The sequence below is a fragment of the Trachypithecus francoisi genome, unplaced genomic scaffold, assembly GCF_009764315.1.
Source record: "Trachypithecus francoisi isolate TF-2019V2 unplaced genomic scaffold, Tfra_2.0 Lachesis_group4, whole genome shotgun sequence".
NCBI lineage: Eukaryota > Metazoa > Chordata > Mammalia > Primates > Cercopithecidae > Trachypithecus > Trachypithecus francoisi.
The window spans coordinates 107,977,201-108,000,509 of NW_022681469.1; the positions used below are offsets into that span (position 1 = coordinate 107,977,201).

General features: G+C 54.0%; 1 protein-coding gene across 16 annotated transcripts in view; it reads left to right on the plus strand.

Annotated features, from left to right (window-relative positions):
* The window catches only part of IQCE (IQ motif containing E), a 51,410-nt gene extending 28,588 nt beyond the window's left edge, over positions 1-22,822 (plus strand). For 5 of the 16 annotated variants that reach the window (XR_004433170.1, XR_004433168.1, XR_004433169.1 and 2 more), the window contains 10 exons: positions 1,594-1,772; positions 2,111-2,131; positions 5,061-5,165; positions 6,933-7,023; positions 10,273-10,440; positions 13,920-13,943; positions 17,357-17,467; positions 17,909-18,108; positions 19,238-20,319; positions 21,932-22,784. Coding sequence is in view for 6 of the 16 variants with exons in the window: in XM_033193796.1 (XP_033049687.1) it covers positions 1,594-1,772; positions 2,111-2,131; positions 5,061-5,165; positions 6,933-7,023; positions 10,273-10,440; positions 13,920-13,943; positions 17,357-17,467; positions 17,909-18,108; positions 19,238-19,341; positions 21,932-22,053 (1,125 nt within the window). In the remaining 10 variants the exon portion in view is untranslated. Of the gene's footprint in view, positions 1-1,593; positions 1,794-2,110; positions 2,132-5,060; positions 5,166-6,932; positions 7,024-10,272; positions 10,441-13,491; positions 13,895-13,919; positions 13,944-17,356; positions 17,468-17,908; positions 18,109-19,237; positions 20,320-21,931 lie in introns of those variants that run through there. The other 11 variants (XR_004433166.1, XR_004433167.1, XR_004433162.1 and 8 more) reach the window with 9 other exon arrangements.
* Positions 22,823-23,309: the final 487 nt, after the last annotated feature.

Here is a 23,309-nt window from a genome sequence, read left to right on the forward strand (position 1 = left end):
TTTGCAAAGTAGGAATTAGGCTGATTCTATTGGAATTGGACCTGTGTTTGGGGTTGTTTTTTAAGATGGAGTCTCACTCTGTCCCCAGGCTGGAGTGCGTGCAGTGGTGCAATCTCAGCTCACTGCAAGCTCCGCCTCCCAGGTTCAAGTGATTCTCCTGCCTCAGCCTCCCCAGTAGCTGGGACTACAGGTGCCTGCCACCATGCCCGGCTAATTTTTTGTATTTTTAGTAGAGACAGCGTTTCACACTGTTAGCCAGGATGGTCTCGATCTCCTGACCTCGTAATCCACCCACCTTGGCCTCCTGAAATGCTGGGATTACAGGCATGAGCCACCAAGCCTGCCTTTTTTTCTTTTTTTCTTTTTTTTTTCTGAGATGGAGTCTCACTCTGTCGCCCAGGCTGGAGTGCAGTGGCGTAATCTCGACTCACTGCAACTTCTGCCTCCTGGGTTCAGGCAGTTCTCCCGCCTCAGCCTCCGCAGTAGCTGAGATTACAGGTGCCCACCACCATGCCCAGCTAATTTTTGTATTTTTAGTAGACATGAGGTTTCACCATGTTGGCCAGACTGGTCTCAAACTCCTGACCTCAAGTAATCTGCCCACCTTGGCCTTTCAAAGTGCTGGGATTACAGTCATGAGCCACCGCGCCCGGCCTGGACCTTTGTATTTTAAATAGTAAATTGGAGCATCTGTGTTGTTTGGCCAAGAAGAATAAACCTAGAGGGAAAAACGTTTTTAAAAAATAGTTTTTTACATATTTACAGTGTAGAAAACTAGCCAGATACAATGACTCACACCTGCAATCCCAGTACTTTGAGAGGAGGATTGCTTGAGCCCAGGAATTTGAGACCAGCCTGGGCAACATAGCAAGACCCCATCTCTACAAAAATGAAAGCAATTAGCCGGGTATGGTGGTGCACACCTGTATTCCCAGCTACTTGGGAGGCTGAGGCAGGAGGAACGCTTGAGCCCAGGAGTTCAAGAATGCAACAAGCCGTGATTGCACTCCAGCCTAGGTGACAGAGCCAGACCCTGTCTCAAAAAAAAAAAAAAAAGGAGAAGTTTCTATAAATTGTGGGCGTTTAAAATATAGAACTTGTTGAGAAGTCAAGGCACCCGGAGGTGGTTCGGAAACACAGTGGGTAGCACGTCTGAGAGCCGGGAGAGGCAGGAGTGGAGGGTGGGGACGGGCTCAGTGGCACTTTGCAGGCAACACCAGGACGTCACTCGAGACTGAAAGCATAAAGGTTGAAAATGTCAGCAGTTCCAGGGGATAGGAGGGTAGATGTGCAGGGTCGTTTGAGTCACCTCCGCTCGTGCCCTCTTCTCTGTTTTAATGGCTTCTGCCCGCGCCTTGCCTCAGCAGGGGTCTGGCATGCCTCACTTCTGATTAAAGAGAGCTGAGCAGGGATCATGCTCTTCCAGTAGCCCTGTGCCCCACGGTGTCTCCGGGTAACTTGGGTCCCCTCAAAGCTTTCTCGTGGCCCTGCTGGAGACTCGGTTCGCCCTGGTTCGGTGTCCCTTTTCTGGGTTTGGTAAATAGAAAGTAGAAATGAGAACTAGCATCTAACACGTGCCTGTGTTGCCTCCAGAAACTAAGTGTGATGGAGAGCTCAAAACCACATGCCGCAGAGCCAGTCAGATCACACCCGCCAGCCTGCCCTGCATCCAGCTCTGTGCTGCACAGCCAGCCACGAGGGGACCGCAACAAGGACCACGAGCGTCTCCGAGGGGCTGTGAGAGACCTGAAGGAAGAGCGGACCTCCCTGCAGGAGCAGCTGCTGCAGAGAGAGTAGGTCCTCCCGAGGCCCCCCCCGGTGTCCCCACGGGAGCAGCTGCTGCAGAGAGAGTAGCTCCTCCCGAGGCCCTGCCGGTGTCCCCACGGGAGCAGCTGCTGCAGAGAGAGTAGCTCCTCCTGAGGGCCCCCCGGTGTCCCCACGGGAGCAGCTGCTGCAGAGAGTAGCTCCTCCCGAGGCCCCGCCGGTGTCCCCACGGGAGCAGCTGCTGCAGAGAGAGTAGCTCCTCCTGAGGCCCCGCCAGCGGCCTCGCCAGGGAAGCAGCTGCTGCAGAGAGAGTAGCTCCTTCCGAGGCCCCCCCAGTGTCCCCACGGGAGCAGCTGCTGCAGAGAGAGTAGCTCCTCCTGAGACCCCGCCAGCGGCCTCGCCAGGGAAGCAGCTGTCACTCCTTGTGGAAACTGATCTTCGCCGGGGTTCAACAGTTGTCAGTTTGGAAAACTGTTCAGCTCATAGTGGTCACTGCATAAATATTTTTATATGATTCTAAAACTTTTGTATGATTCTAAAACCACTTTTGGTAGTGAAATAAAGGCAGCTTTAGTGATAACAAGAAGACACTAACTGACCATATTACATTATCAAAAGCATGAGGGGTCGGGCATACCTGTCATCCCAGCACTTCGGGAGGCCGAAGTGGGAGGACTGCTTGAGGCCAGGAGTTTCAGACCAGCCTGGGTAACATAGCAAGACTCCATCTCTCCAAAAAAAATTTTTTAATTAACTGGGAGTGGTGGCTCATGTCTGTAGTCCCAGTTACTCAGGAGGCCACGGCAGGAGGATCGCTTGAGCCCAAGAGTTCGAGGCTGCAGTGAGCTATGATCATGTCACTGCACTCCAGCCTAGGCAACTGAGTGAGACCTCAACTCAAAAAAAAAGTGTAGGGAATGGTGGGAGAGCACATTTAAATCTCTCTACCCTGAATTCCAGAGAAATCTTCAAATTGTCTACTAGAGACGAATTAACTTTCATTGGTTTATGTAAAATCAGTTAGATTTTATGCAGCATGGTCTTAATTCAGTAATGTGTTTATGGGGCATATGATCTATTAATACATATGAAATAAAACATAAATGCTGCAGCCTGATGCCGTGGCTTACGCCTGTAATCCCAGCATTTGGGAGGCCAACGTGGCAGGATTGCCTGAGTCCAGGAGTTCGAGACCAACCTGGGCAGCATGGAGAAACCCATCCCTACAAAAAATACAAAAGTTAACCATTCGTAGTGACTCAAGCCGGTAATCCCAGCTATTTGGGAGGCTGAGGTGGGAGAATCACTTGAGCCTGGGCAGTCGAGTCTGCAGTGAGCTATAATCATACCACTGCATGCCAGCCTGGGTGGCAGTGAGACTCTGTCTCCAAAAAACAAAACAAAACAAAACCGAAGAAGACCTAAATGCTGTGAAATACTTGGTGTGAACATAGGGCTGGGAAGGCAGGGCCTCACCAGGTGTTCCGGAGCTCCATGACCTGTGGCCACCTGGCACCCAGCCTGGCTCCTGTCCTCCTCCTATTTGCGGCTCCTCTGGGCTCGGCTCCGCCATGAGGCAACCACCTCTATCATCTTTGGAATGATGTTTCTCTCTAGTTTGCAAGAACTACTGTGACTTGCCCCTCAGAGTGGCCTGTGAAGCAGCAGCAGGAGCAGGAGCTGGGAGCTGGTTAGTATGCAGGAGCCCAGGCCCTACCCCGGCCTTCGGAATGACACTGCATCCAGTGGGATCTGCAGGTGATGGGTTTTTTTGAGACAGAATCTCGCTCTATCGCCCAGGCTGGATTTCAGTGGCACAATCTGTGCTCACTGCAAACTCTTCCTCCCCAGTTCAAGCGATTCTTGTGCCTCAGCCTCCCAAGTAGCTGGGATTACAGGCATGCGCCACCACACCCGACTAATTTTTGTATTTTTAGTAGAGATGGGGTTTCACCATGTTGGCCACGCTGAGTCTGGAACTCGATCCAGATCTGCCCGCCTCGGCCTCCCAAAGTGCTGGGATTACTGGTGTGAGCCACCGCGCCCAGCCCTACAGGTGATTTGTGTGCCCTTTAGGGTCTGAGAACTCGGCCAGTGCCTCCCAGCCTGCTAAGTTCTCTGCTGCCTGCTGTGAACAGTAGAAGGCCAACCCGTCACCACTGTCCTTACCCCTCACATGAGGTCTCAGATCGCATTTATACCAATTGATAGGTCGTTTATAAAAATTAGTATTTCATGACAAGGTTTTCCAATTAAGCAGTCATTACAGAGTTCATAGACATCAGGTAAAAAAAAAAAAATTAAGGTAGTCATGAAAGGTAAATAACTTCTGGAATTATCTATGAAACTGTAAAGTGGCATGATAAGAGCCACCTCTTATTAGCCCTAACTGTGTGACAGGGGCTCTGCTAAGCACTCTAGGGTTTCTGGCATTTAGTAGAGACTTGCAGACCCTGAGCAGTCAGGGCTCGCAGACAGCGTACAGTCCATCTGAGACTCGGACAGAAGTCTCCGTTGAAGGCCAGTGTGTGGCCATCACACCGCATGGGACGCAAGAAATGCATCTGGGAGCGGTTCAGCTGGAGCCCCACACAGGCAGTCACAGGCAGTGGCACGGTCTAGGCAAGGCAGGCCCCTGTCCCATTCACGAACCCCGCGCCTGCCTGCAGCACCCCTACGCGGGTGCGAGGTCTGTGCCAATGAGTGGTGGCTGGAGGGGCAACTCCCCATTCTATGGCCTGATGACAGGGCCTTCTCTGGCATCGTCCTGTTGATCCCCTGCACACAGCAAGTGCTTGGTTCAGGGCAGGCAGGGCCCTGAGGTCTGTCCTTGGCACTGTGTGATTAGAAATGGGCCTTTTGGCCGGGCACGGTGGCTTAAGCCTGTAATCCCAGCACTTTGGGAGGCGGAGGCGGGCAGATCACGAGGTCAGGAGATCAAGACCATCCTGGCTAACACGGTGAAACCCCGTCTCTACTAAAAATACAAAAGTTAGCCAGGCGTGGTGGCGGGCGCCTGTAGTCCCAGCTGCTCGGGAGGCTGAGGCAGGAGAATGGCGTGAACCCAGGAGGCGGAGCTTACAGTGGGCCGAGATTGTGCCACTGCAGTCCAGCCTGGGTGACAGAGCAAGACTGTCTCAAAAAAAAAAAAAAAAGAAATGGGCCTTTCGTGGTCCTCCTGCCCCCGCTGTCCTAAGGAAGGGTTGAGCACTGTCACTTTTCAGAAGTGCCTTCCTGCTCTGACATAACCTCTAGTTTTCGTGAACGCTGATGAGTCTCCTATTCTGTGTGTGCAGTTTGGAGGTGAAGCAGCTCCTGCAGGCGAAGGCTGACCTGGAGAAGGAGCTGGAGCGTACAAGGGAGGGCGAGGAGGAGAGGAGAGAGAGAGAGGAGGCTTTGAGGTATGTGACCTGGGTCAGGGCTGGAGAGAGGAGCCAGGCGAGTCTGCACTCCTGCCACCACTGCAGCCCCCCGACGCATCTCAGCTTCGCTGCCAGCCGGATTTTTAGAAAGGCCACACCTCCCTGCAGTCTTTCCCGGGTTTTCTGTCACCCAGTTCTGGAATAACCTCTTGATGCTGAGCAGAGCCTACCCTCTGGCATCGTGGCCACCTCCCAGGGGCATCCTCTGCTCTGGCTATGCCAGCACCTGCCCCTTCCCAATGAGCCATCACACTGGCCTCTGGTCAGAGCCACCCTGGTGTGGGCCACGTCCTCAAGAGGGGCCGCCTGTGCCCTCAAAGTAACGCCATTCGCGAGATCCAAGAAGCAGCACCCACCCCACGGTCCATCAGCTGCTGGGGGACAAACACCCTGAGATCGACCACACAGAGGCGCAGAGCGGACGGCAGTCCCGACAGGCCTGGCCTGGGGACCCTCAAAAGCGTGGTGCTCGGCAAAGAAAGCCAGACACAAAAGGCCACATAGCGCACGATTCCGTGCGCAGGAAACATCCAGAACGGGCGGACCCACCTGAAAGTGCTGCTGCTAGGGGCTGGGAGGGGAGCGGGGACTGCTGACGAGCATGGGTTCCTTTCTGGGGCGATGCAAATGTTCTGGAACTAGATAGGGGTGGTAGGTGCACAACATTGTGAATATGCTAAAATTCACTGAATTATACACTTTAAAATAGTGAATTTTATGTGATGAGTCTTAACTTTTTAAAATGCACAAAAAACTAGGTTAGAAATCTGAGCAGACATATTTAGCACTCAGCATAATTAGTAAGACATAGATTACTGGAATGAAGAAAACCTTGGCTGGGCACGGTGGCTCATGCCTGTAATCTCAGCACTTTGGGAGGCTGAGGTGGGCGGATCGCAAGGTCAGGAGTTCAAGACCAGCTTGACCAACATGGTGAAACCCCTTCTCTACTAAAAATACAAAAATTAGCTGGGCACAGTGGCAAGTGCCTGTAATCCCAGCTACTCAGGAGGCTGAGGCAGGAGAATCACTTGAACCCAGGAGGCAGAGGTTGTAGTGAGCAGAGATCATGCCACTGTACTCCAGCCTGGGTGACAGAGTGAGACTCCATCTCAAAAAAATTTTTTAAAAAAAGAAAGCGTTTCATTTTCAGGAGAAATCTGACTGAATTCTGTCAGAAGGCTAGAATTAAAGTAAATCTGAAAGAGCACATGTGCAGAAATGAATTTTTTTTTTTTTTGCCTTTAGTACCTGGAATGAACATCTAAATTGCAGTGCCTTCTGTTCATACTATTTACTAAAATGCCAGTGATCCCTGCTTATTTATCTCAAATGCGTGGGCTCAAGTGATCCTCCGGCCTCGGCCTCCCAGAGGGCTGGGATCACAGGCGTGAGCCCCCGCACCCGGCCTCCTACTTACTTATCAGTCACACAATGGATTCTGTTTTTAGTTCTTAGCTGTTTCAGGAGAGGTACTGGGCCCTGGGGGGTCCTCAGCCCTGGCCTCGTTGGGCTTCCAGCCCAGAGCAGGAGACAACAGGATGTCCCAGCCTGCGATGGGGTTTCTGGTGCCGTCAGGTCATAGCTGGGGCCCAGTGGCTCAGGGAGACGTGACCCCACCAGCCCTCTACAGGCTGCCTGGAGTCCCCCTGTCTCAGCATGGACCACCCACCCCACCCTGGCCCTGCACCAGCCTTCATCACATAGTGACAGGTGAGGCGTCTTATTTTTCCCTTTCTGCCTTAGAGAGGAGATTCAGACGCTTACCAGCAAGCTCCGAGAACTGCAAGAAATGAAGAAAGAAGAGAAAGAGGATTGCCCGGAAGTTCTTCATAAGGTACGGTAACCGTTTGGCTGAGTCTCCCGTCAGGTGTGGTGAGACTTCCGCTGGTCATGACGGTTCCGACCGTTTCCCTGCCCAGAGTTTTTTCTAACCATCCACTGAAAATCCCACTCCCTTTTATCATCACAATTGATTTCTATAACTCATGTCGTGTGTGTCGAAGTCCGACATTTTGGATTAATTGACTGTCAGCAAATTGACTTCTCGAACTGATATTTGAGTCTCAAGGCTGGTGAGTAAAGAGTTAACGAAAGCTCAGCCATGTGGAGGGTGTAGGTATGTGGCCGGAGCTGTCACTGAGAGGCAGGAGGGGCTTGGGGGAAAGACAAAGGCTCAATCAGGCCTCTGCATGGAACTAGGCCTGCGCCGTCTCCTCTCATCTAAGTTCCAGAACACGAGGCCGGCAAAGCCTCAGCGGGGACTGCCCTGTGTGTGGAGTGGGGCTTCCTCTGCCCTGTCTGCAGAACACAAGGCCAGCAAGGCCTCAGCGGGCACTGCCCTCTGGGTGGAGTGGGGGTTCCTCTGCCCTCTCTGCCGTTACTCAGCTGTGGACGGGTTGAACATGAAGTGACTGTTAGCAGGGACCCGGCAGGTGAGCAGGGACCCTAGGCGGATGCCCTCCTGCCTCTCCACTCCCTCCACGTGTGTGGACGCTACCCAGGGGCAGCTAGTCGAGGCGGCGTCTCTGTGTCTCCAAGGTCCCTGGCTCTCTGCTGCCTCCCTGGAGGGTCACAGCCATGCTCTGGTCACCATGGCCAGTGCTGCCCGCACTTGCACTTCTGGTGGCAGAAGGGCGTCCTCACAAATCCCCTTCCAGTGGGTAGGATCCTTTGGAGGGCAGGTGTGAGCCCATGCATGTTCAGGCAGGAAGCAAGGAGCTTGGCGTCACCATCCTGGGGCTGCAGTTCGCTCTAAGAGGGGCTCGTGGATAAAACCAATGGAACTCACCACCTGTGGTCCCAGCTGCTCGGGAGGCAGCAGTGAACCAAGGTCGCACCACTGCACTCCATCCTGGGCCACAGAGCCAGACCCTGTCTCACTAAAAAAAGAAAAGAAAGAAAGAGAGAAAGGGAAAAGAACAATGTCTGAAAGCAGAGAGAGAGGAGAGACAGAGAGGGAAAGAAAACAAAAATGTCTGAAAATACTGCTGAAATACAGCCTTTTCTGTGTCGTGGGGTTATAAGCCTTTTTTTTTTTTTTTTTTTTTTTTTTACTTTCTTTTAGTGTTGTCTGAATTTTTCGTAATAAGCATGTATTAGCTTTGTGTTATTTTCCTCCTCGGGAAACATTTCTCTTTTAGAGAACAGGAAGAGTGGGATTGAGTGATCAGCTCTCTGAGTGGGGGAATCAGCTCTTAGCATTCACGTGGGAATGATTAATTGCAGGTTAAATGGAGTGACAAGAGTGGGTTTAAGAGTTGCCTCAAGGAATTTATAAGCATGTGAACATTTAGATTTTTTTTAACTGTCTGTAGTTGTGTGAGTAAATGTTCATTTATCTTCTGAGGAGCTGATTTTACCTTTCCGATCACATTGGCACGGGCCACGTACTAACAGCTGATCTCACTTTAGCGGAACAGAGGCCTGAAAATGTGTCAGGACTGAGGGAAGATGAGGCTCTTCTTAGGGTCACAAAATCGGAATGTGGAAGCCCAGGGCCAGAATGCTGGTGCCAGGCAACTTGGTGCCACAGCTAAAGGGATCTGGAAACAGCTGGCTGTGTGGATGTACCCAGGGCATCTTGGTCAGGGATGTTAAGATGTGTAGACACGCAAGTGACTGTCCTAGGAAGTTTACACTTCCAGGTCCCTAGAAACAGAAGGCAGGGCATGCAAGGCCACGCGGGAGCAGCACGTCGGCCCGGAGGCCGCAGGGATGTGCAGAAGACCTGGGCCAGGGCCTTTATCATGGGAAGGAGCGGGAGAGGTGAGGTGAGCTGGCTGGTTAGGGCCAGCGGGCTGGAAGCTTGAAGAACAGCAGGACCACAGGGTGGTCTTGAGCTGTCCCGCACCTGGCCCTGGGTGATTAAGGCTGAGGAATATTGCCTCCTGGAGTGTGGGGCCCAACGCAGGAGGCGATTCTGAGTGTGGGCACTGGATTAGTTGCTCGCATAGGATGGCCGTGCCCAAAGGCAGGCCCTTCACTGTCTAGGAATTGGCCAGGCCCAGAGGGGCATCAAGGCCCCAGATGCCCAAGCGTCATAACACACAGATAATGAAAAGCCAGTGCAATCCGTTCTGTGTTTGTTCAAGTCTGTGGACAGGCCACCTGTGCCCGCGCCTGGCCCAGTGTGCACTGGGAGCGGTCTTGTGTCTCCTTCTGGGGAGGGCTTTCAGCAACAGCATGCTTTCCACCGAGCTTGCATTCTTGACATGAGAGGCCTTTTCATTTGTACTGGGTAGTGTCCTGTGGATGATACATTTGGAGTCATCAGTGTTAGAAATCATAATTTTTCTTTTTTCTTTTTAGAGACGGTCTCATTCTGTTGCCCAGGCTGGACTACAGAGGCACAGTCATGGCTCACTGCAGCTTTGACCCCTGGGCTCAAGCGATCCTCCTGCCTCAGCCTCCTGAGTAGCTGAGACCACAGTGGTGTGCCACCACACCCGGGTATTTTAAAAATTTTTTCATAGAGATGGGGTCTCGCTGTGTTGGCCAGGCTGGTGGTCTTGAACTCCTGGGCTCAAGAGATCCTCCCTGCTTGGCCCCCCCACATTGTTGGGATTACAGGCGTGAGCCACTGCACCCAGCCTGAAATCGTGGTTATTTCAATGGTCGTTATAGCAATCCTGGCTTGTTTCTACCTTAAAAAACATGGTAGAAATATATATATTGCCTTCAATCCCAGAAATCCCATGTTTATAATTTAAAGTGTTAAACTAGAAAACAGAAAAGGACCCCAGAAAAACAATTCTTGCAGGAACAACATGTGACCGAGTGTAGTGAGTGTGTGACGGCCGTGTGAAGAAGCGTCCTCTCTCTCCCAGAAGGTGTGGCCAGAGTTGAGGGAGTTTAATGAGAAGTGTGTCTGCACGTGTGTGCTCGCCTGGACACTGTTTCTCAGCAGTACAGGAGACCGCTGTCATGTGGCCTGCGGACCAGTGTGGAACAGCTCTCGCCACATTCATAAGACTCGCCTGATAAGCCCAGCCGCACCATGCAGAGTAATATCCTGTCCCCTTGCCGGGTACTGCTCGTCCCTGCCCTGGCTTCATCGTCCTCTTACTCCTTCAATTTCCTGCAGGCCCAAGAGCTCCCAGCTCCCACTCCCAGCAGCAGGCACTGCGAGCAAGACTGGCGGCCGGAGTCCAGTGAGGAGGGGCTCCTGTGGCCCCGCTCCCCCTGCTCTGCTGGGAGAAGAGACGCCGCGGCCAGGGTGCTGCAGGCCCAGTGGAAGGTGTACAAGCACAAGGTGAGGCTCCCCAGGGCAACCCGGGCTGCTCCCTGTGAGTCTTCGTGCTCCAAGGCAAGCCACGCACTCTCTAGGAATGACTAGGCCTGGGGGGCCAGCCGGGCCCGAGGTGTCCGAGTACCGTAACATACAGAAAATAAAAACCTCATTCACACACTGACTCATCCGTTCTGGGTGCATTTTGTGCAATACTGAACATCTCGCCAGATTTCTTTTCATACAGTTTTCTTCCAGAACTATTCGAAAGTAAGTTTTAGATGTTATAAAATATTAGCATGTATCTTCTAAGGAAAAGTGTCTTCTCCTACCTGACCACAGCACTGTGACCGCACCTCAGACTGTCACAGCAGCTTTATATCCTCACCTACCGGCCCTTCCTATTCACATTCCCCAAACATCCCGAGATGCCGCCTGCAGCTCTCTGTTTCCCACCAGCATTCAGTCATGGCGGTTCTCAGCCCACCTCCCACCAGAGCCTGGGGGTTGGTTGGTTACATCTCCTTAGTGTGGTTCACAGCAGCCCCCACCCTTTCTTTTCTTTAACGAACGGGTCACCCTGGCCGATTTTGTTTGTTTGTTTTTCTGAGACAGAGTCTTGCTCTATTGTCCAGGCTGGAGTGCCGTGGCACGATCTGGACTCACTGCAGCCTCCGACTCCCAGGTTCAAGCAATTTTCCTGCCTCAGCCTCCCAAGTAGTTGCGATACAGGTGCCCGTCACCACGCCAAGCTAATTTTTGTATTTTTGGTAGAGACAGGATTTCACCATATTAGCCAGGCTGGTCTCGAACTCCTGGCCTCAGGTGATCCACCCACCTTGGCCTCCTAAAGTGCCAGGATTACAGGAATGAGCTACCACACCCAGCCTTTTTTTTCTTTTTTCATAGAGACAGGGTCTCACTCTGTCACTCAGGCTGGAGTGCAGTGGCACAATCGCAGCTCACTGCAGCCTCGACCTCCCGGGACCAAGCAATCCTCCGGCCTCAGTCCCCCAAGTAGCTGGGACTACAGGCAGGCACCACCACACTTGGCCAATTTTTGTAGAGACGAGTCTTGCCATGTTGTCCAGGCTGGTCTTGAACTCCTGAACTAAAGCCGTTCACCTGCCTCAGCCTCCCAGAGTGCTGGGATTACAGGTGTGAGCTACTGCACCTAGATGTTTTTTCTTTTTCTTTTTTTTTTTTTGAGATGGAGTTTTGCTCTTGTCGCCCAGGCTGGAGTGCAGTGGCATGATCCTGGCTCACTGCAACCTCTGCCTCCTGGATTCAAGCAATTCTCCTGCCTCAGCTTCCCAAGTAGCTGGGATTATAGGCGTGCACCACCACGCTCAGCTAATTTTTGTATTTTTATTAGAGACAGGGTTTTACCATGTTGGCCAGGCTGGTCTCGAACTCCTGACCCCAGGTGATCCACCTGCCTTTGCCTTCCAAAGTGCCGGTATTATAGGTGTGAGCCACTGCACCTGGCCTTTTTTTTCTTTTTAAAGACATTTTCTTTCTTTCTTTTTTTATTTTTTTTTAATTTTTTTTATTGAGATGGAGTCTCGCTCTGTCGCCCAGGCTGGAGTGCAGTGGCCGGATCTCAGCTCACTGCAAGCTCCGCCTTCCGGGTTCACGCCATTCTCCTGCCTCAGCCTCCTGAGTAGCTGGGACTACAGGCGCCTGCCACCACACCCGGCTAATTTTTTGTATTTTTACTAGAGACGGGGTTTCACCGTGTTAGCCAAGATGGTCTCGATCTCCTGACCTCGTGATCCGCCCGCCTCAGCCTCCCAAAGTGCTGGGATGACAGGCGTGAGCCACCGTGCCCGGCCTAAAGACATTTTCTTTGGCAGAGAGCAGGCCAGTGTGTTACAGAATGTTCCCTGTCCTGGATCTGTTTCCTTGTGGGGTCATTAACTTATTCCTCTGTCCCCTTAATTTCCCATAAATGAGAAAGAAGGTCTCCAGCTCTGATTCACCCAGGTTTGCTTTTGGCAAGAATGTCTCACATTGAGGCTGTGTACCCCCATCCCCTCAGGCCGGCCCGTTTGTGTTTCTTACCTGGTCATGGCTGCTGGCTTTCGCTATTTTTTTTTTTTTTTTTTTTTTGAGACGGAGTCTCGCTCTGTCGCCTGGGCTGGAGTGCAGTGGCCGGATCTCAGCTCACTGCAAGCTCCGCCTCCCAGGTTTACGCCATTCTCCTGCCTCAGCCTCCCGAGTAGCTGGGACTACAGACGCCCGCCACCTTGCCCGGCTAGCTTTTTGTATTTTTTAGTAGAGACGGGGTTTCATTGTGTTAGCCAGGATGGTCTCGATCTCCTGACCTCGTGATCCGCCCGTCTCGGCCTCCCAAAGTGCTGGGATTACAGGCTTGAGCCACCGCGCCCGGCCGGCTTTCGCCATTTTAAAGAAACGAGTTTCCCTTGGTAACTAGCCAGCAGTTTATAGGGGACAGCTTGGCCTCCATGAGGTCCGTCCCCACCACCTTTCCCCTTGTGGCCTTAGTGCCCTTCATGTCACAGCTGTCTTCGTCTGAAAAGCAGTTTCCTTATTCGAGGGGCCAACTCATGGTCCTCCCAAAAGGGTGGGAGAAAACTTAGTGACTTCCCTTCAGGTGCTGAGCAGATGCTGGCTTGTCTGTCTGTCTGTCTCTCTCTGTCTCTCTCTTATTCAGTGTATATATTTCTTTGCTTCCATCTTACATTCTGTTGGTCCTTGTACTCGGTTCCTCCTTAATCTCCCAAGGGACAGATCCTGTGTACAGTAGTACAAATGTGGGCTGTGCACTCTGATGACTATGGAAAATCAGCCGGCTGATGTACCTGTTATCTGGCCGTGGCCATTCCATGCCCTTAAGTGCATATTGATTATTTTGGCATCAACATCTGGGAAGGACTTCGTTCACATCTATAAGAACACGTGCTCCGAGAGACCCTCTCTGCTGACTGTGATGCTGTGTGTCAGCTGCAGCCACAGAAACTTCCCAAGACACCCAAGGGTGACTGATGACCAGTCAGGTTGAGGCCAGTGATCCAGACCCCTGAACCAAAGTCCCCTTCATAACATCCCCAGCAGGCAGCCTCAGCCTCCGAATTCTGGGACTTATCCAGAAAGGACAGTGGTCCGGACACCTGTGATGTGAGAGGGCTCTCACACTGGGCCCACATCCACCTCCTTAGCTGCACAGCTTGGCCTAATGGAGTCTCCTCTGCACAGCCAGAGGACCGGCACACAGCACAGACACATCCCTTCATCTGCAGCTCAGGCCACCTCGTGACTCCCGGAGAATTCCCGCCATCCTCATTCTGCCTCTCACTTTCGTCCTCCTTACAAAGGCGTTTGTTTGCTGGGCCCTGGCAGCTCGGGAGGGAGGAGCCAGGGCAGCCAGGCCTCTTGTTAGCTTGATCGACGCCTGTTGGCAAGATCAAGGGCTGAAAACCACTGTGTGGGGAAACATTCATCCTTCTCGTGTTTATTCATGTATTTTTTCTTTCTTTCAGAAAAAAAAAGCTGTTCTGGATGAGGTAAGTGAGGTTTATTTCATCAGTTTCGAAATACGGATTTGTATTTTGTTATAAAGTAGGTGAGGGGATATTTAAAGATGCGTTGAGTCCTTTTCTTTTCTTTTCTTTACTTTTTTTGAGACAGAATCTCGCTGTGTGGCCCAGGCTGGAGTGCAGTGGTGCAACCTCGGCTCACTGCAACCTCCGTCTCTTGGGTTCAAGCGATTCTCCTGCCTCAGCCTCCCTAGTAGCTGGGATTACAGGTGTGCACTGTCACACCCGACTAATTTTTGTGTTTTTAGTAGAGATGGGGTTTCTCCGTGTTGGCCAGGCTGGTCTGCAACTCCTGACCTTAGGTGATTCGCCCATCTTGGCCTCCCAAAGTGCAGGAATTACAGGCATGAGCCACCATGCCCGGTAAGTCCTTCTTTTCAAGAAACCATCCCAGACCCCAACATTAAGTATAACATACATAAGACATAGAAACATCAAATAAATATTTGGATAATTTTCCACTTTCAAAATCTCTTCATTCATTCCTTTCTTCCATTTATTCTTTTCATGCACATTCACTGATCACCAGCCCTGCATAGGACAGTCTCAGAGGCTCTGGGACTCAGAGGCTCAGACACACAACTGAACAAGTGGTTACAGCCCGGGGTGGCGCTGGGGGCGGCCAGCCCTGCACACAAAGGCCAGGAGGTCCCTGTGAGGGGTGACATGCAAGATGGGCCTCATGGGACACATGTCAGAGCTCGCTGCACCAGGAAGTGAGGGGAGGGTGTCCTAGCAGAGCCGGCGGGATGAGGAGTCTGAGACAGGGCGAGGGCGTGGAACTGGAATGGAGGTTGAGTATGTCACCCACAGCTGAGAACTGACAGATGGATAAACAGTGCAGTTCCAGCCATGATCCTTTTTAGAGAGGAGCTAGAAAGTGAGATCTTTATTTTGCTAGAATCCTGGTGGCCTCAGATGCTCGCCTCTCCTTTAGGGCCCCTTCGGGGACAGCAGTGTATTTCCACTTAGACCGCGGGAGAGGCCCCAGCCCCAGTCACTCAGTGCGGCCGCCGGGCCACAGGGCTTCTCACGCTGCCTTCTTCCTCACCAGCAGCTGCTTCTCCGTGGTAGGGCAGACCCTGCACCCGCTTGTCCTCACACTCCCCCGGTGTATCTGATGCCAGCAGGGTTGACAGCTCTGCCATCAGGGCGGGGCTTGCCTTCCCCCTGCCCCACCCATTGTCCCCTTCCCCTTGGCCACATTACTCATCCACAAGTGTTTGCTGGGCTCCTGCCATGTGCCAGGCACGTGAGGAGCTTGTAACAGACCAGCCAGACACTGTCCAAATTTCACGGGGTTCATACTCTGCAGTCAGGACAGCCAGAATGGTCACAAGTGTGGGTGGCGCACCAGGCTTGGTGGCCTGTGCGCAGTTGCAGTGGGAGAATGTTGGCATCTGAAAGCCAGGTCACAGCCGCGTGAGCGCCCTCCATGAGCAGGTAGCTGGACTGCCCACCTGGCTCACCACACTGTCCCTGAGGAAGGGCCCCCTGCTCGCCACTACCCTAGTCTTCAGCCTTCGGTTCTGCAGCCCCTCCATGCCTGGCCTCCTCGTCCCTGAACCTGCCCCACAGCCACACTCTTGTCCATACCCATCTGACACATCTGCAGTGGCAACTTCCAACATCCCCGTCTCTGACAGTCTCTCCCATCCTCCAGCAGCCCTCAGGCCCTCATCCTGAGGTCTCCAGCACGTCAGCCTCCCACCTGCCCACTCACCACAGCCTGCCCAGGCTCCCGGCCCCACAGCCGGCTGTGGTTCCTAGCACATGCCCCTGCCTGGCATCTCACTTTGTGGTTATTCTTGCCGGCCTCCCGTCAGAATGCAAGCTCTTTTTGCCACAACACCTCTGGTGCCTAGACTAGCGCCTGGCATGTGGGAGGCATTCGGTAAATGCCCTCCAGCGAGTGGGTGAGGGGACCCGGGCTCCTCGGCCAATGGGCCAGTCAGTGGTGGGTGCCGTCTCCCCATCCTGCTTCTCTCCCTGGCGCCCCCCCATGCCTCGGGGTCCTCATCTCTAAAGACAGCAGTGAGGCTGCCTGTGTGGGGCTGTGGTGGGCGTGGGGTTTGCCAGTGTGTGCGCAGTGTGTGGTGTGATGGAGATGCATGCCCCTCTCACCCCTCCGGCTGGTGCAGAGCCCCCTGTACCTGGCAGCCGCTTTACCGGACGCTTCTGGGCAGCCTCCATGTGGTCACCACACTGTGGCGGATCGTTCATTGTTGATAGCGAGCACTGCCTCGCCCTCCCCTGCGGAGCTCTTTTCCCACCCCAGCGTTCTTCCCCTTGCTTTAAGACAAAACAAAGGTGCTTTCTGTTCCAGCAGCGGCAAGCCTGCTAACCTCATTTGGCGTGGGGCTCGGTGGGCATGCTTGTCATTCTCCTAACGTGTTTGAGAGCTGCCCATATCAGGCTGGGAGGGCTCACAGGGCTAGAGGCAGATTGTTCAAAAATAAGTGCTTCCCCGAAAATGGAGCGTGGACTTCTCACGGAGTGAGATAGAGTCTTACTGTGTCACCCAGGCTGGAGTGCAGTGGCCCAATCTTGGCTCACTGCAACCTCTGCCTCCCAGCTGCAAACGATTCTCATGCTGCAGCCTCCTGAGTAGCTGGGACTACAGGCATGCACCACCACGCCTGGCTGATTTTTGTATTTTCAGTAGAGACAGGTTTTTACCATATTGACCAGGCTGGTGTCAAACTCCTGGGCTCAGTGGATCTTCCCACCTCAGCCTCCCAAAGCACTGGATGATAGGTGTATGCCATGCCCAGCTAATTTTTTGTAGACACAAGGTCTTGCTATGTTGCCCAGGCTGGTCTGAATTTCCTGGCCTCAAGTGATCATCCTGCCTCAGCCTCCCAAAGTGCTGGGATTACAGGCATGAACTACTGCACCCGGCCACATTTCCTAAGAAAATCATTTAAGATTAAGCTCAAAGGATAAATTATTCTCTTCAGATCACTTTAGAGGTCCTGTTGCCCCTTGCTTGATTTAGAAAACGTATATGGAAAGTCGATGAAACCAGTAAACTATTCCAACCCGGAAAAACGCTCCAACGTGAAAACATAACCATGTGTGAAATACCAGCTCCTATTAGCCACTGAAAGGGACTGCAGTGAGCAGCGAGCCCTTCCCATTCCCAGAGTCCCCACCGTGCTGACAGGCGCCGCGCCCTGTGCTCCCTGGGGTGCCAGTGAATGTCTCACGGACTGGGGTGAGTGGGAGTGCGGAAGGCTCTTTGGGAGACTGGCTGCGCAGCAGTGAGAGGAGTTGCGTTCCTACCGCCGAGGCAGCTCTCCCCTCGGCGCCTCCCTCTCGCCCGCCGTTGCCCCGGGCATTCACATCCGCTTTTCTCTCCCTGCTTCCTTCCCTGACAGGCAGCTGTGGTGCTTCAGGCAGCTTTCAGGGGACATCTGGCGCGGACAAAGCTCTTAGCAAGCAAAGCATGTGGCTCAGAGCTGCCCAGCATGCCAGGCCTCCCAGACCAGGTAACGTCGGGGCGCTGGACATCCCAGTGGCCATCTCCAGAGCTGCTCATCTCACACTCCATCCACTGAGAAAGCCCAGGGCACCTCTCAGCCTCCACATCCCCGCCCGCCCACCAGGCATCCCCTCCACTCCATCCCTGGCCACGCAGGCCACACAGGCCCCTCTGCACAGGCCCCGGATGGGTATGGCATTAGGGCCAGATTGCCTTGAGCTGCCGGAGAGTCAAATAGCTCCATGAAGATGTAGCTAAAAACTACCAAAGATAGACACAGGCCATGCCAGCCCCTCCTCTGTAAGGAGGACCAGGTGTTTGTTTAAGAATCCCTACAGTTTAAAAATTCAGAACCCGCTGCCAGGAGGCTGCTCACTGACCAGCAATTCCCGGGAGGCAGGGCCACCTGAAATGGAAACTGAGCTCTGCCCGTCTCCCTTACACCCAGGGTGTGCCCGGGGCCGAGCACCGGGAGCCAGCAGGGGGCTGCCAAATAGTCGTCTTCCCTACTGTCCTTGCGCCCCAGAGCTCTCCCGTGCCCCGTGTTCCAAGCCCCATCGCCCAGACCGAGGGCAGCCCTGCGCAGGAGGAGGCCATCGTCATCATCCAGTCCGCTCTGCGGGCACACCTGGCCCGGGCCAGGCACAGGTGAGTCGGGGTCACAGGGATGCCCCCTGCGACACAGACGCAGCGCAGGAGGCTGCCCACTGCAGTGGGCACAGAGCACTGGGCGCAGGGCATGTAGCGGGAACTGGAGCATCACCTGCCGCCTGCCAGCGGGACCTCAGTTTGGGGCCTGAGTAAAGGCTTCGCGTCGTGAGGACTCCCTGCTGCACCACGGACGTGGAGCGGGCTGGAAGTTCTGATCCTCGGGAGCCTTTCCAGAGTCGCTTCTTCCCTGCTGGGAGGAGATAAGAAGAGGAGCTTCAGACACCGTGTAGCTCAGGTCGCCATCAGTCTGGCCTGGCTTTCGGCTGTGCTGATACGTCATCCCTTTGAAAGAAAACTGTGATGTGACCTCAGTGTTGGACATGGCATATGACAGGCGACACGTATGGGGTCTAGATGGCAGCGTTCCTACAGGCCTCTCGGTGGATTTGCTAGGACTCTCTTGGTGTCAGAAATCAAAACCCCTTGAAGTGAGCCTGGGCAGAGGGGGAGTTTAGAGTAGGGGGAAGAGACGGCCCCACTCCCTCACCCTCCTCTGCTTCACCCTGCGTGGGGCTTGTTCCCCTCTTATCACAGACTGCTCTGGTTCTCGGCCTCCATGGTGGAGACGCGCAGCCACCCAGCACTTCCAAGTGAGCAGTTTCTCCCTCCAAGGCCGCATCTGCATCTCGTGGTCCTGATCCCATGTGGCCTGGGACACACCATGGGCTCAGGAGTCGGGGACCCGTCGCTGGACAGCGAGCCTCAGCCAGGACGTGGAGGGCCATGCAACCTGCAACCACGTCCCTGGGGAATGGCAGCTGGGCTGACCCAGACAGGAGACAGGGAAGGGAGCCGTCTGAGGCCAGCTTATAAAACCGAACTGGCCTGACCTCAGCATGGTCCCTGAGGAGATGCACAGGGGACGTGTCTGAGGCTCTTCATAGCCGGACATTTCTGGACCCTGGGTACATCTCGGGTACAGGGCTGGCCGTGGGGCTCAGGGGTGGCTGTGTGTTTGCTTTCACTGGAATACTTGCCTCCAGGCAAATTAGTGAAGCCTGTCGTAAACCTCAGAGAGGCTTGTACTCTCTAAAGGCAGAATCAGCTGGCATTTTCTTTTTTCCAGCGCTACCGGTAAAAGAACCACCGCCGCAGCTTCTACGAAGAGGAGATCAGCTTCAGCCACACACGGGGACACCTCCTCCCCACCCTTCCTCGCAGCTCCTCCTGGTAATTTCATTCATTTGGATTCTGGCACCAGGGCAGCTGGTCTGCTGAGGTCCCAGCCAAAGAGTGGCCACCTCCAGGAAGGCCGGGCTGTGTCAGGACGGAAGGGAGGAGTCTCTCATCTGGAACTGCCTCTGAAATAAGCGTCGCTTTATGCCAGGAAGGCCCCCAACAGAGCCCCCCTTGGCCCAGCTTGTCCCTTGTCCCTGGAGCTGCAGAGGTCCTGGCTGCCTTTATTTTTACTCTCAGCTCCAATGGGACCCAGGTAGCTTCCTCCTTCGGACCAGCATTTCTCCCGTTTGTTTGTTAAGTAAAACTGTGTTATTGTTTCCTTTTCTATTTTGTTAAAGCCCAAAAACAGTCAATGAAGAAGCCGCTGGCGCTACAGGATGCCACACCCTCGGGTGAGGCCTCATCCCTGCTCTGCCGCAGCTGCCCGGAGCTGACGGGGATGCCCCAGCAGGGCCCTGCCTTTCTCTGGCCGTCAGTCCCTTCATGTGCAAAGTAGAGAACAGGCTAGACAGCTCAAAAGCCGCTCTGCACCCCCAAATCTATGCTGCTCTGCGTAGACCTGAGATCCCGTGTCTTATCCTGCAATTAGAAACCCCTCATTGACGCTTCCTGTAAAGGGAGGATGAGTGCAGAGGCACAGTGTTGAGACACGGGACTGTCGGGAGATGGAGAAGGGCAGCCTTGAGACCCTGTTGAGGAGTGTGGCGTGCAGGGCTATGTCGTGTGGGTAGTGTTAGGTGAAGGGCTTTGCTGTGCTGAGTCCTTAGCTCTCCAGGGTGGAGTCAGGGAGGGAGGAGACAGAACAGCAAGGAAAACCACAAAGGAAGAGGCTGTTGTGAGCCCAGAGGATGAGGGTGATGAAGGCCGGGGGTTAAGGAAGGGTGAGGCCTGCCCGGGACCCTCACGCCTTAATGAGAATGTCCCTTCAGGACGGGCCCAGGGAGGCGGCGGCCCCCCAGCACCGCTCCAGTAAGTGCGGGGGCCCATGGTGGGCGGAGGCCTTGCTTTCTTAGGAGATCCCTCCTGTGTTGACGCGGAGTCACGGAGTCGGGAAGAGGCCGTTTTGGGGCCCACATCAGACCTGGAGCCCGAAAGCCTTGCCTCCCCAGCGGGTCCTGTTAGGGGCTGTGTCTTAGAGAGTCTCCTGCACGAGCTAAGAACTATATACCACGTTTGACCTGGAAATACCACAGATGAAATCACGTTTTTTTCTTTTCAGTCATTTTTTAACCTAGTTTTGTCAGAGCTAGAAAACTTTGAACTTTGATATTCGCTCCAAAACCTCCATTTGTAAAGCTCAACAAAAAGATGAGCCACCTGGGGTTTCGGGGAGAATGTGCAGACACGCAAAGCCGTCCGGCCGGCCTGTGACTCACGGGCTCTGCAAAAGGTTTTCCACTGTTCTGCCGGCTTCACCAGACCCTGCGTTCGGTGACCTTTAGAGGCTTTGATCAGGGGCTAAAGCGGGCCTTGGTGCTGCCCTTCTCTCTTGCGAAACGCAAGTGATTTTGAAGGGGCAAGTTCATCCCAGTGACCCAGGGATTCGGCTTGATTGACCTAAGGAAGTGTCTCTGGGAAAAGTATAAATCGAGCTTTTGTTTGAGCTGATTGGTGGTTTTTGAAGATTAGCATGAAAACTGTTTTTAATTTCCTAAGGTTCCCCTTTAATATGAATTTTCTTGGAAGTTGCAGGAAAAAAAAGCTGACACAGTTACAGTATCTGCAGCGTGGCCGAATTGCCATTTCCTTCCCTTTTTAACATCTCACATCAGCAGTTTGTTACTTTTTTACTTTCATCTTTCAAGACAGTAAGAGTCAGGCTCCCTGGCGAGGAGCTCTGGGGCTGCTGGTGTGGTAGGGCCGGTCCCTTCTTCAGCTCTGGTACCCACCCCCATCCTGTCTGTAGGTGGCTTCCCATTCTAGAGTGGATTAAAAGTTCTGAACACTCTAGATGCTTATGAAGGAAGTAGCATCCAAGGGGGAATGGCCAAGCAGCTTGCAGGCTCACAGCAATCCGTGCCTTGCCCCCTCCTGCCTTCCATACCAGTGGCCAGCGAGTTAACAGGGAAGCTGGCTTTTTTTTTTTTTTTTTTTAAAGATGTGGTCTCACCGCGTTGCCCAGACTGGTCTAGAACTCCTGAGTTCAAGCCACCCTCCCACCGCGGCCTCCCAGAGTCCTGGGGTTACAGGCGTGAGCCACTGCACCCAGCAGAAACGCTCCTATGCACAGGTAGCCGCCCGGCCAGGCCCCAGACTCTTGGGCTGCTGCTGTGGGAACGACTTCCGGGGAATTCCTCCAGCGCAGACTCCAGGTTCCTCCGTGCTGGCAAATGTCTGCTTTTGCAGGAGTTTGGATTTGGGGAATGGTGATACTCAGAGCTGAGTGTGAAGGTTAGGAGAGCGAGGCTTTCTGGCAGGTGTGTGAGTTGGTCCTGCGGTCCTGTGTGCCCCATGGCTTACTGCTTCTGGGGGTAGCCACCGTCTTACCTGCCGGGGAAGACCAGACAGTGTAAGGGTGTCTGTGGTGGCAGCTCCTGAGGTCAGCGTGGCTGACCCGTCTCCCTGTGGTTCATTTCCGCAGACCCCTCTCCCGCAGGGCCGCAGCCCGTGGCACCTCCACCTGGGGATGATGTCAACTCCGATGATTCCGACGATATTGTCATCGCCCCGTCTCTGCCCACGAAGAAGACCTTTCCAGTCTAGGTCCCCGTCACTGTCTCCATGACGTGATGGCAGCACTGCTGAGGACACAGGAGCCACGACTGGAAAGATAATTTGTCGTGTTAGGAGAAGAATGATACCTACTTAACATCTCAACATCGGCGTCGTCTCTCTGTGCTTTTGCTTGTGGAAGGAAACCCAAATGCCTTTACTTTATTCTCCGGGGAGGGCCAGCGGCTCGCATCCCCCTGGTCTCCAGCTGCAGCTGGGATGGTGGGTTTTCAGTGCCGACAGACACGTCTGCCGTGAGCTTGCGGACACCAGGGAGCCCTGTAGTGACATGTTATCTGACCACTTCGCCACCTGCCCACGACCTTGACCATGAGGAGCTGCTGTCCGCAGCTAGCGCCGACACCACACCCCCTCTTCCTGGTGACACCCACAACAACCAGGATTTGCTTCGATCTTGGCCCAGTAGGCCAGGCAGAGGCGCCCCGCTGTGCCTTAGGAAGGTGTGAGACCGGCTTCCCCCATCCCCACAGCAAAACACGGCATGTCCCAAGCCAGTGAGGAGCTAAAGACACCCAGGTCCCCAAATGAGCCTACTCCATGCCCCACCTGCCCACACCATCCTTTCCCATCACCCTCGCTACCCCCTGGAACACCGCCCTCCAGAGCTGCCCTTCCCAGGAAGGAGTTTGGTTGGATTCTGTCACTGTGGAGATAAAGTCTTTTCTTTAATTCCAAATTATAATCACAAAAGCAGCATCACACTTGCTTTTGAGAACATCAGGGTGATGTCTGTTCCCAAACCGGCAGCGGGTGCCTTAGCCTCTGTGGGGCTACCCAGGGGAAGGAGAGGAGAGGAGGGTGAGGAGGCAGGCTCGCCGTTCCAAGGGAGAGCACAGGCTCGTGGTGGGGTGTGTTGCATGTGGTGTCTGGGACAGTCCCCATCACCCCACGTATGCGGCCTCTACACTCCCAGCTCCACTGCTGGCCTGGGCTGGGCTGGGCTGGGCGTGCGGAGCCTGGGGAGCCAGCGGCTGCGGAGGCCTGGGAGGAGCCCTTGGAGCCAGCGGCTGCAGAGGCCTGGGAGGAGCCCTTGGAGGCAGCGGCTGCGGAGGCCTGGGAGGGAGTTCCTGGGGGAAGCGCACAATGTCTAGTGCCCATCTCTTGCTTTTGTGTGAGATTAGCCCCTGCTGGGGCGTCAAGAGGAAGAGCCTTAGACCTGGGCGGGCCTTCAGGGGCATCTAGACCCCTGCACAGCCCAGGCCTAGTGTCTGCATCTCCATAGCACC